General features: G+C 35.1%; 1 protein-coding gene across 1 annotated transcript in view; it reads right to left on the bottom strand.

Annotated features, from left to right (window-relative positions):
• The window catches only part of Mp (collagen XV/XVIII-type protein multiplexin), a 339,834-nt gene that overhangs the window by 243,276 nt on the left and 83,481 nt on the right, over positions 1–13,077 (bottom strand). Inside the window, exon 3 of the mRNA XM_090402408.1 lies at positions 1,511–1,616. Coding sequence (XP_090258534.1) covers positions 1,511–1,616 — 106 coding nt within the window. The remainder of the gene's footprint in view (positions 1–1,510; positions 1,617–13,077) is intronic.

Below are 13,077 nucleotides of genomic sequence, written 5' to 3'. Positions count from 1 at the left end.
TTTTTTTTTTTAATTTTTACCATAATTTTGATATTTTATCCAAACACGTATACACTGTACTTACAGTGTGTATGTATATTTCGAAAATTGCAGCACTCCCACGATTTCAATCCACGAGCCACCACTGATAACCACAGTAAAGAAAACATCTTGTTATACACCTGCACAAGAAGACTGGATAGCAATCGTATTCATTCAAATGAAGTATATCACAAGATTTTTTTTTGTTTGTTTGTTCTTGTGAAGTTGGAGGTTGATCTCAAGTACATCTTTTTTTGGTGATTGTACTCTCTAAGCTGGCACGCAGAGAGAGAGAGAGAGAGAGAGAGAGAGAGAGAGAGAGAGAGCTTGACTAAAGAAAAACGAAGAATAAGGAAAATGCCACAAAATACCAGTCAGAATAAAAAAAAAAATTATATAGCCATAAATCGCTGAATTTAATTACGCGCTTCCTTTGTGTGATATTCATGCGAACCATGTATGCAGTCGAAAGAGAACATATCGTAACTAGTTTATAACATCGTAAACACCACCCTATGTGTTGTCGCATCGAGGGTAGTCTTTGGCTTTATTCCCTACTATAAAATAGACCACCGCCTGTTTAAAACTGCACATGTGTATTCAAGGCCTGTAGTTTAAAATAATTTAAAGTTTCCTCTCGGAATACAATGGCCCTGTTTATATCTCAAGGTTAGAACTGTTCATTTGCTTTTTTTTTTTTTTTTTTTGGTTTAATTAGAAAAATTCTTTCGTTTCAGAAAAAGAACCCGCGGAATACTCGAAGAAAAGATGTCCTTAATAAAATCAATACAAAAAAAGAAGAAGAAAAAAAAGAAAGAAAGAAGGAAAAGAAAAAGAAAGAGAGAGAAGAAATAATAGAAAATGAATGTTCATAATTTAAAATTACTGAATACAAATCATAACCAATATTGATTATTAAAGAAATCCTGTAATATCATAGCAACCAATAATGTTTTTCTCCTGTTAAATTTTCTTTAACGGTGAGATTAGCATAGACGAGTAAAGGAAGAGATGACTAAGCACTTCACTAGAAGATGCGTTTTTTTCCCCTCCCCATCTACACATCAGTGTTTGTTCTTTGGTTGTTGATATTTGATCCCAGTGGACAGTCATCGTCATGATATTTTTAGCATTCTTTCACTGGCATTCATTTCAGCTAGATGACTCACCCACTCTGTTTATATTTACTTAGGCTACGAAAGTACACAACGGGACGTTCCCTGATGGATAGATATACATGGAGTTCCTCCAAAGTTGCAAGCTAGGTGAAGACTTATGAGGAAAGGGTGCGAGTGATAAGAATATACCACCCAGCTAGTCGCACCTTTCTGTGTATTTGTAGACACTTGGCTTAGTAATCCTGACGTAGTTGGAAATCGGATCTATAGAAGAAGAATTACTATCTTACAACGTTGACAAAAAAAAAAAAAAATAATAAAATAAAAAAAATAGCGATTTGCAATTAAGAAAAAAAGAAAAAGAAACTTACCTTGATGATCTGGTCTGTGTTGACCACTGCCATCTGGTCCACTTCCTTCTCCAGGCGCCCATCCAGGTGAAAGAGGAAAAAGATCTAAGTCATCATATTCTGACCCCTGGAGAAAAAAAAATACAATTATAAATATTTAACTTTTTTTTTTCATTTAAGAGGGAAACTTCCTTGAAATAATAAAAGAAGTGCAGTTATGACGCATATAAGTTTCATAACCTAGCCTAGTAGGAAGGAACGAGACACACTCCCTTTGGTTAGAAAAATCTAGACTCGAATCTCATCATGATGTGAAGAATATAAGGAGAACAAGAAATTAGCGAACAAAGCTACATTTGTTAGTGCAACTGAGAGGATTGTGAAGTGGACTCCGCGATGAGCCCTAGAATTAATTATTATTATTATATTCAGGTCAGCGCGGTTAACCTAGTGGCTATGCGCTTCGCAACCATACTCGTATGCCTGGGAAAGGAGTCTCCTGGGTTCAAATTCCGTAGCCGACGTGAGGAACTTAAGGATTTTTCTTAGCCACAGCCAAGTTAGCTGGTCTTGGGGGTAGACAGCAGGGTTTTCCTCCCCAGTTTATCTGGGGTTTTTCTGGGGCTGTAGCTGCTTGTGTTCACGCAGTATTTTTTATGACTGTAGCCTGTGTGTTCACGGGTCCGGTTTGCCTGCTTGCGAGATAAAAAAACCCAGATAAACTGGCGGAAAAAGCCCTGCTGTTCACGCCCAAGACCGGCTAACTTGGCTATGGCTGAGGAAGATCCTTAAGCTCCTCACGTTGTCGGGAATCGAACCCAGGACACTCCTTACAATCAAGTACAATCAAGTACAATATATATATACATATATATATATATATATAGTTTTATGAAGAATTAAACGACTAGAACCGAGATTTAAGTAAAAAGGTTTTAATATAAACACATTACTAGTTTCGGCCTGTAACAGCCTTCTTCAGGTGACATTATAAAAGAAAAAACACTAAACATTGAGGGTTAAAAGACTATGAACAACACAGACAGTCTTTATACATAATTAGCATGAAAACGTTGTAGTTGTATTTGAAGCTGTTCTTTCGTTTGTTGCATTGTTGGGAGAGTGCGTGTTTGCTGCATCACGTGAACGCCAGTACTTGATTACAGCTGAATGACTATCTGGGAGGTTGTAGCTTAAGTTGTTATTTAGATGAACAGGATTGAAGATGATTTCTCTAGATTCCACAATTTTTCTCTCTATTTCGTCACTGCAACGGAAGATGTTAGTAGATTTTTTCCAGCAGACTTTGTGAGTTTGGTTATCATCATTAGGATTAGCCGAGAAAAGGATATTACTTGATAATGCACTCTCTCGCTGTCTCTTGTAAGTAATGTCTCTCATGTGTTCTTCCATACGCATTTCGACAGATTTGTCTGTCTGCCCGAAATAAGGAATATCGCAGTCACATAATATTTTATATACACCAGGGTATTTGAGTTGATGATGACAAGGTTTTGGGTGGCTAATTAAGGAACGGATCTTTGGAAGTGGAGTGAACAAGGTTCTGATATTGTATTTTCTTAGAACTTTTGCTAATTTGTGTGAAACAGTACTTATGTAAGGAATAGATATATTGCCTTTGAATCTATTTGTTTCTTCTGAGTGATGTCTAGGAGGATTAAGAAGGAATTTGTTAATGGTTTTCTTGGAATATCCATTAACTTCGAAAGAAGTTTTCAGATGGTTTATTTCTGTAATTAGTTCATTTGGGTCATCAAGAAGAGAACGGGCTCTATGTCCCAAGGTGGAAATTATTCCAAACTTATGAGGAGGGAAATGATGAGACTGACTGTGCAGATATCTGTTGGTATGTGTGGGCTTTCTATATATCGATATTTTTAGTTTACCAGAAGAGCGAGTCAGTTTGACATCAAGAATTCCAATTTTCTTGGAATATCAAGGATATTCCAAGAAAATCAGTGACAAATTCCTTCTTAATCCTCCTAGACATCACTCAGAAGAAACAAATAGATTCAAAGGCAATATATCTATTCCTTACATAAGTACTGTTTCACACAAATTAGCAAAAGTTCTAAGAAAATACAATATCAGAACCTTGTTCACTCCACTTCCAAAGATCCGTTCCTTAATTAGCCACCCAAAACCTTGTCATCATCAACTCAAATACCCTGGTGTATATAAAATATTATGTGACTGCGATATTCCTTATTTCGGGCAGACAGACAAATCTGTCGAAATGCGTATGGAAGAACACATGAGAGACATTACTTATAAGAGACAGCGAGAGAGTGCATTATCAAGTAATATCCTTTTCTCGGCTAATCCTAATGATGATAACCAAAGTCACAAAGTCTGCTGGGAAAAATCTACTAACATCTTCCGTTGTAGTGATGAAATAGAGAGAAAAATTGTGGAATCTAGAGAAATCATCTTCAATCCTGTTCATCTAAATAACAACTTAAGCTACAACCTCCCAGATAGTCATTCAGCTGTAATCATGTACTGGCGTTCACGTGATGGAGCAAACACGCACTCTCCCAACAATGCAACAAACGAAAGAACAGCTTCAAATACAACTACAACGTTTTCATGCTAATTATGTATAAAGACTGTCTGTGTTGTTCATAGTCTTTTAACCCTCAATGTTTAGTGTTTTTTCTTTTATAATGTCACCTGAAGAAGGCTGTTACAGGCCGAAACTAGTAATGTGTTTATATTAAAACCTTTTTACTTAAATCTCGGTTCTAGTCATTTAATTCTTCATAAAACTATGTATGTTAACCGAGTGTATTGCATTTATAATGCCCAGATTATTTTCAGAAGTAAATATGATAGTGACACCTCCAAGAAGTCCAAGGACTCATCGAGGAAGGATATTCTCTACAACTGTCCGTCTTCACTACTTAATCTACCAACTACACGAAACACCATTGCCACCACCACCATCATCATCAACATACAACGCCATCTGCTGCCTACCATTAAAATTTTGAAACGCCTTTTCCAAACGAATGGTGCAATGTACCGTCATTCGTCCAGTTGCGCTAAGGGGGCGTTAATTTTCACAATTAATTACATAATCCATATATTAAGTTCAACATCTCTCCTTAATTAAAAAAAGAGATCAAAACATGTACATTTTAAGAAAAGTTTATTTCTCTTTAATGATGTTTGAATCAAGTACAATTGAGAGAATTGAATGTAATATAAATTATAATTTTAAATAAAATTATTTCACATTAAATAAAATAAAATACATAAATAAATCCGCTAATGCTTTTATTTATTTATAGAATTCATATTATTTAGTTATTATTACACAATATTGTAAAATCCATTGGATATTGTGCATTCCACTGTTATTAGGTATTTTCTCTTAGGCCGAGAGAGGGCGCAAGCTATAGCTTTAGTGTAGTTTGCTTGAAGTTCATTACACTTTCTGATTCGGGTGGTTGTAAGAAGTGTACAACGGGATGGTAGAACATGTGTAAAGTTGTCTGGTTTAGCGGCGAAGATTAATGACAAGATAGTTCGAGCATAACAAAAGAAATAATAATAGCAGTCTGTTATTTCAATGATAGTGATAAGATAATTAACAAAACAACAACAATAATATAAAACAGTGGTATGTAACGATGTTGCCGGCAGCAATTTTGAGTAGCAAAAATAGTAATTAAATAAAAGGAAGTTTATTAAATGTTAATATGGTTTGACGCGCAAAGGCTGTCGCCTTTTCCATATAAGAAACTCAGAAGTTGGTAACTATACTATAATATGCTAATATTATTATGGTAAAAAGAAAACAATGCAAAGAATAAATGCTTAGAAAAATCATTACATAAATACAGCAGCAGGTTGAAATATTTAATAAATTTCCCTAATGGTAGGGGCGAATAGTAAATTTCCTCCATACATTCGATTACTGATTGCTGTGTTTAACCGGAATAAGAAATACAGCACGTACTGTTTTTTTTATTATTATTTATTTTTAAAAAACGTGTTTTCACCATAGTAGCGTGTTAAAAATTACAAGGATAGTTACCTCACGCTATCAGGCCTGATTACGTAGTTAATGCAACTGCAGCTGTTAAGGAAGCACTCACTGTTGTCAACATTAATGATTTTTAAATGATCAGCAATTAGTCAAGAAGTATACAGTGAACGCACACACACATACTGGTCTGTATTTCAGAGAGTTAGCCTTCAACTGTATTTAGTAGCACACTCAAATAAACAACTAAAATTTAAAACACTCCTCAAAATAGTTCTGTAAACAGGGTTATGGTGGCTCATGTTTTCGGCTCGACTTGGCACATATCCAGCTAAGTGTCTGAAATGGACACTTTGGTGCCAGGCTATAGGCTTATTACAAATGACGATACCAGTGATTTGAGAATACTCAGATAACTTAATTTGGGTCAATGTTGGGTAGATAAGCTAGTAAAGGATAAAGAAATTGTATACTTTCTAAATCGGTATAATTTGAAGTTTGAAGTTACTTGGATTACTAAACGATAAATATAGATAAAAATGAAATAATAATAAAAAATTATGTAATTTTAAGTTATAGGTAATTAAAATCCCATTTTTAATTTGTAGGAGCATTTTTTTTTCACTTGCAAAAGTGCAAAAAAGACTCTTTTCCGGCTTTTTTTAGGCATTTATTTCCTTTTCGGTATTAAAAAAAAAGTCTAAAATCCTGTTTTCTAAATATTATTCTATCTTTTTAAGATAATTATTAAACCATCTAGCTTAAACAGTGATATTACGTGTTTTGGAAGTGACTATTAATTACCATTTATTTATTTAATCTCTAAAATATTTACCGATACCACTGCTTATAACTCTCGGGTGCCAAAGTAAAGAGCTGTGCCAAATAAACCTCTTCGACTGCCAAAATCAACCATTATATATATAATTAACCATGAGCCTCCATACAGTTAGTAACTACTTGGTTTCTCGCATCCCATTTAGGATGCGAAAACCGTTATAAGGGATTTTCACCTGAGGGCGACTAGACCAGTTTAATACCGAGACGAGCAATGTTTTCCTTCCAGGAAATGCTAGTTTGCATTCCCTCCCCCATGAAAAAAAAAAAAAAAAAGCAAGCACAAACAACACGGAAATGCATACACTTGCCCACACACGGGCTTTGATTTGCTACAGGCATTACAGCCTCTCGCGTGTGGGAGTAATTTATATAATTAACATAGCAGACTGGATAAACCTTCGCATGATAATATTAATTAGGCTTCTACGAAGCCAAATTATTTGGCCACAGTAAGATACATTTTTCATTGTCCCAGTGATGCACGCAAGTGCGGTTGTTCATGGGTGTTGGTGATTTTTAACGGTCCATATCTTTAATATCGTTAATGACTGTGTGATGTTAATCATACGTAAATTTCTTAACTTATTACCATATATAAAAACTACGAAACAAAATACAAGTTCAATTAAAATATCCGCATGTTTCAATCTGTAACTGAATGGTTTTGCAACCATTGACACCAAATGCAATCAAAGACCAAAGTTAGTTGGTCGATTATTGGTTGGTTGGTGTAGATTACTCCAAAGCAATCAAGGTTATGTATGAGGCAAGCGTAGTACGACTTTAAATTGAACATATTCTTTGGCAGGTTGCATATATTGCTGGATAAATAAAAAAATAAATAAAAACTCCAGAAATTTTAGAATAAAAATCTAGCTATCTCCATATGATACAATCAAAAACGTTTTGCTTATCAAGTAATATTTTTGGATTTTTATTTTTTTTTCTTAAATAGAAGAAGAAAACAAACCGGTCACAAATGAATTGTTCATAGCATACCATGCTGTTAGTACATCGCAAATCATTTAGTACGAACAAACTGTATCAACAGATATATCTAAATTTATTATTATTATTATTATTATTATTATAGGGACGCCTCCATAAAATCCGAAGACTCATTGCGGGAGATTCAAACTATCCACACAATCTATCATACCTCTCCTTAAACCCATTAACAGACAACGCACTCACAACTGACTCTGGCGCCCCATTCCACTCATTCACAACTCTCGAACAAAAAATCTAGTCCCCACACACCTACGAACACCTTTATTCAACTTCCAGGGATGATCCCTTGTTCTGGCTCCTCTAGCCCAGTACTAAAACATTTCCCCTGCATCAATCCTATAAAACCTTTTAAGCAACTTAAATGTTTCTATGATATCCCCTCTTTTTTTCCACCAACCAACTTCAGCAAACCACACACACACACCCTCAATATATCCTCATAGGGACCATTCCACTGACCATTCACCATCTTGGTCGCTCGCCTTTGAAGCTTTTCCACCGTTTCCTCATCTCCAAGAAACTTAAGAGACCAGGCCTGAGCACAGTAATCCAAAATGTTGACGTATCACGGCTTTATGAAAAGGAATGACAACTTCCTTATCTCTATTTGTTAGTGTGTTCTTCAACAGCCAAGTAATCTTATGAGCAACAGTGCCATCAATGTGATACACGGATTGTAATCTATTTATCCCAAAATACATAACTTTACATTTCTCCACATTAAACTGAAGCCTATCATCTTTTGCCCATGGTCCATTTAAATGATCCTGCAAGCTCTCCACATCGCCTTGATTAACTATTACTCTACTTATTTTCACATCATCAGTAAACAACTGAATATTTGCTTTCAGGTTATTTCCTATATCACTTATGTACAAATTAAACAGCAATAGCCCCAGCACTGAACCTTGCAGCACACCATTAGTTACCTGTTTTTGCCTCGATTTTGCCCCTCCATATACCACTTTTTCAGATTTATCCAGCAGCCACTCTCTTATTCACTTAACCGGTGTCATATCCATCCCCATTTTGTTCTAATTTGCGTAACAGAGTTCCATGTGGTATTCTCTCAAATGCTTTTACAAAATCCATCACCATATAGCCATTTCCTTTATTCAACTCCAGAGGCGACTCGTGCATTGACACTGCGGAACTGCAGCATCCCCAATTTTTCTCGATATATAAATATGTTTATTAATTTATTTATATTTGCTCGTAATATTTAATTTTATTATCAACAATCCTATACAATTCTCTTATTTTGTATAAAAAATAATAAAAATCCATCTTGTAGCACTTATTAGGGCGAAGGACGCTAGCAGCACTGTGTTTACCACAGTATCATATTGCTACGCGCGCAAGCATATGCACGTTTTAGTGAGATGCGAGCTATTAGCGTAATGCAGCACTGTCCATCGCGCAGTTCCACTGTTGTTTATATGCAGTTTGCGCCAGTAGTAGAGTGTTCGTAGTGCTTATCGTGTTTACTCGGTCTCTTTAAATATTCGGACATTACAATTAAAGACATAACATTTGTTATAGTTTTTATTTTAGAACATTATTGGGGTTATGATAATGGATTAAGTACTTTTTAATTATACCAAACTGTATAATTTTATCGATAATAAACAATATTTTTTCATGTTTAATTTTTACCATGATTTTGATATTTTATCCAAACACGTATCACTGTACTTACAGTGTGTATGTATATTTCGAAAGTTGCAGCACCCCCACGATTTCAAGCCAATTTTTCCAGTACTTTTACCATCATGACTGAGATTCTGATTGGTCTATAATTTGCTACTGCAGTCTTAGAACCTCCCTTATGCAAGGGAATTATTTTGCCCTCTTTCCAATCCCTTGGAACTCTACTAGAGCTGAGACTTAAAGAGTCTAGTCAGAGTATTTCCTTTGAGGTTGTGAATGTAAATTATTCAAAATTAACATAGAAATTGCATCAATCAGAAGGAGCACCACTATATTTAGGTAAAGTTCTTCACATCATCTAAAAAAAATTTCTTGCTATGCCAGTGAAAGTTACTTTTCCTGGTGATGATGTCATGTCTTGCGCCATATATGACGTCACGATTTCGAGATATCTAGTTTGTTCTACAGTATCTGGAAAAGGAACGAATGAGATTCTAATATAAAAATTTGGTATTATGAAGTGGTAAAGATCTCACTCGATGTATTCTACCTTATTTATAACTTATTAATACAACCTTTCGCACTAAGCGATTTTTTTTTTATCATTGAAACTATTAATAGCAGTTAAATAAAGAGTTTAGAGAAAGTTCCTTGTGTATTGTTGCGAGGAACAAAGATTGGTTGACACTTGAATTTACGGCCCAAGCAACTCAGTCTATGAGACCAGTATATTATGGCTCTTAACTGCGCGTTTCTTATGGTGTGTTTGCTTTGTTGTACGAGAGTTTCCAGAAGTGAAAAACCATCCACCTCAGTATGAGACCGGCTAACTCACTTGCAGTTGAAATGTCCTGATAAAAGCTCTTTGCATCCTAGACGAGATTCGAATCCACGTCTTTCCAATCAAAGGGCGTCATCGAAACAGATTGAATGAGGAACAAAGGTCTTTACAACTATGAAATATCCTTAGATCATGTTACAGAGATTTTAATAATACAATGTGCATTGAAGGTGGACTAGGACGAGTGAAAGTAATGCCATTTGATTCTGATTTTTGTAACTCCGATTTTTGAGATGATCCTGAGTATTATTGACAAAACTTGTCAATTCAAATCGATAACACAAATTCAAACAAAAGACTGCTGCCATGGTTTTACCTCAACAAAGTTTTGTTAGGTCCATCCAAAGCATTCGTTGGTGCTTTGAACTCGTGTGAACTACACATTACATTCCACAAGAATAATCATTGACATCCTAGCAGTTTCGGAGTAAAACACGATCATTATCCTCATTTTCACGAACAAGTCGATAACTAGAATCCACTATCATCAGGATAGGCAAATTAACAACTGCAACCCAAGAACAGCCTCTATAGGGAAACAAGAATGTCAAGAGGTAACAGTTTCAGATATGTAGTTTAAGTTATAGGCGAATATTATTTGCGAAGACAAGGGAGCCTTTGCAGACCCAGCATGGATGGCTCAGCAATATCTCTGTTCTCCAATGAATTCCGCTATGGAATGGGTGTTCGTAAATGCCTTTTGTCAGGTGATTTCATTGTCCCTTGTGAAGTCTATGCTTATCTTAGGTCTCAAGTGCTTTATAAACATATCGTGCATGAACAGGGCTCCGGAATTATCTATTCCTTACTCCATCCACAGTGCTAATGTGCTATGATTTACAACTTTTAGTGAATAGGTTTTTAAAAAAAAAAAAAAAAAAAAAAAATCCTTATCATGTAGCGAATTTTTATTATCCGCTGGAAGATTTAATGTTGGTATTTCTAATATGAGTGTGCATAATATCATGCTGTAAATATTATGCTTTAACATTCACTTAGAGCATCTGTGGCTCATTAAGTTTCGACGAAGTCTTATGAGTGAAAAGCCCTAGGTTCGAATCTCGTCTATGATACAAAGAATCTTTATATCATAGACGTCAGCCTCATACGGAGGTGGAAGGTTATCCCTCCCGGAAACTCGGGTTTACCCTTAGAGGGATGCAGAAGAGGAATGGCAAACCATTCCCCTTCTTTCTTTAAATCGCTTAAAAAAACCTAATTAGGAATTAAATCCTTTTAAGAATGAACGAGAACTGAATGGATTAATGGATGATATAAATCTTTCAATGAAATTTATCTACCATTAGGTGGTAGATAAATTTCATTGATTGCTAGTACCCTAGGTTATTTATCCGTAACGCCATCTATGGTGGTGCTGATGATGTAACAGTTTACAACTTAGGTTTGCAACTATTCATGGCTCGAACTGTTTTCACGACTGCACTTTTCATCAGCAGAGCATTAATTAGTAGTTTGGTTTCTTCTTCTTCTCGACAATGGCATATGAAAAAAAATATATATACAGTATAGTGGATATTTTTTCATTCGAGAACTCTATGATAAAATAGTAACGAAACTGACTTGGTCGAAGGCTGTGTGAATTAAGCACACGATTTATAACGAAGCAAGTTTTTCTGTTTGAAATAACTTTTTATAATTAAGAAATTATTATTCCGATATCACAAAGTAAACTATAATTGAATTCAGTTTTTAATGACTTCCTTTTTTTCTTAATTCTTTTTCTGTACGTTTTTTTTTTTTTCAGGTTTATTCAGGCAATTACTATTTAAGGTGTTATGTCGCATTTTTTAAAAATTATTTAGCTTAAAAAGCCTAAGACATAACATCCAATTTCAAGTCTACACACAATATTTTCCTGGTATAAACCTAGAAAATACAATGGTACAACATCACTTTAGTTTTCAGTCAACCATGTTAGAAGAATCAAGTTTTCTTTCAATGTTTTTTGTAATGATCTAAATATCTTTTTTTTTTTCGCGTTGCTTGTATCATTCAGAAATAGTTCAAAGAACGCAAGACATATTTTTTGCCCATCAGTTTAAATAAACTAGTAACAACGTAACGTGTCACTTGATCTCAATCTTAATGAGAATGCTTCCTGGAGCTAAGTCGCTCTGTATCCAACGCCAATTTTAAACATTGGTTTAAAGTTAGTTATAACTTGCCGGGAAAGTATTATTTGCAAAAGATACTAATGACGTAGAAGTTCTTTCGTTGTTTTGTTTTATCCTCTAATTATTCAGTGATAAATGTACTATTGTTAATGATGTAGTGATGAGATAATGTTACCTATCATACGTACGAGGAGGGATTACCAATAAATATTTATTTTAATCCTTATAATAGCTACAATCAACAAAACGCTAAAGATCATCATACGCAATTCATTAAGGATAACTTGGAAATAGCGAGCTTCCTAGGATAGCTTTAGGCATTTGATGAATTGGCGGACATTCACCTTGATGTCAATTAATGAAGAGCGACCAGACAAAAGACATTCCTGCTGTCACTTCATGGATTGCAAGACAGAGCAGGACATTGAATTCCCCCGTCTGACCGGTCTTAAGCGATGTGTTCTGCACATCAACAACTCGTCCTTACACTTTTGTCGAAGGATTACAGGTTTTTCAACTTCTATAACCATTCAATTTTTGAATGTACTTACCAAAAAAACTGCGATACCAAGCGACAACTAGTTGGTGTTATAGCGAATTTCCGTATGATGATATTAATATTAGAGTACTCTCCGAGCAGTCTACTGAGAAAGGTTTGGCAGTTGATTATGCCCATGGCCAATTTCGCGATAGTAAACTCAGATCGGACGGCTTCTTTCATGCAGTCATTCATATGCAAACCTTGTGTTCGGCATGTTGCTTTTCAAAACTATTCCACTGATAACAAACAGAAAACAAAAGTTAGACTGGTTTGCAGAAGAAGTACTCTAATTGAGATAATGATGAGCTCCCCAAACCATAATAAATACGTGAGCACTTGCCTCCTCCTCTTTAGTAGAAATGATGACAGTCACGATATACAAAAAACAAACCATTCTTACAGTAACAGTTAGTTCGTAACAATCCCATTTTCTATGGGTGTGAGAATCACAGAGGAAACGTATATTTATCTCAGATTAAACAGAAGGGACTTTATATATATATATATATATGTGTGTCAGATGTTCATTTTACCACTTTCCGTAACTTAATGCAAAAA

This window comes from Typopeltis vanoorti, chromosome 2 (genome assembly GCF_054136105.1).
Source record: "Typopeltis vanoorti isolate ZY-2024b chromosome 2, IOZ_Tvanoo_1.0, whole genome shotgun sequence".
In the NCBI taxonomy this organism is placed as follows: domain Eukaryota; kingdom Metazoa; phylum Arthropoda; class Arachnida; order Uropygi; family Thelyphonidae; genus Typopeltis; species Typopeltis vanoorti.
This window is presented reverse-complemented; position numbering and strand designations above follow the sequence as displayed.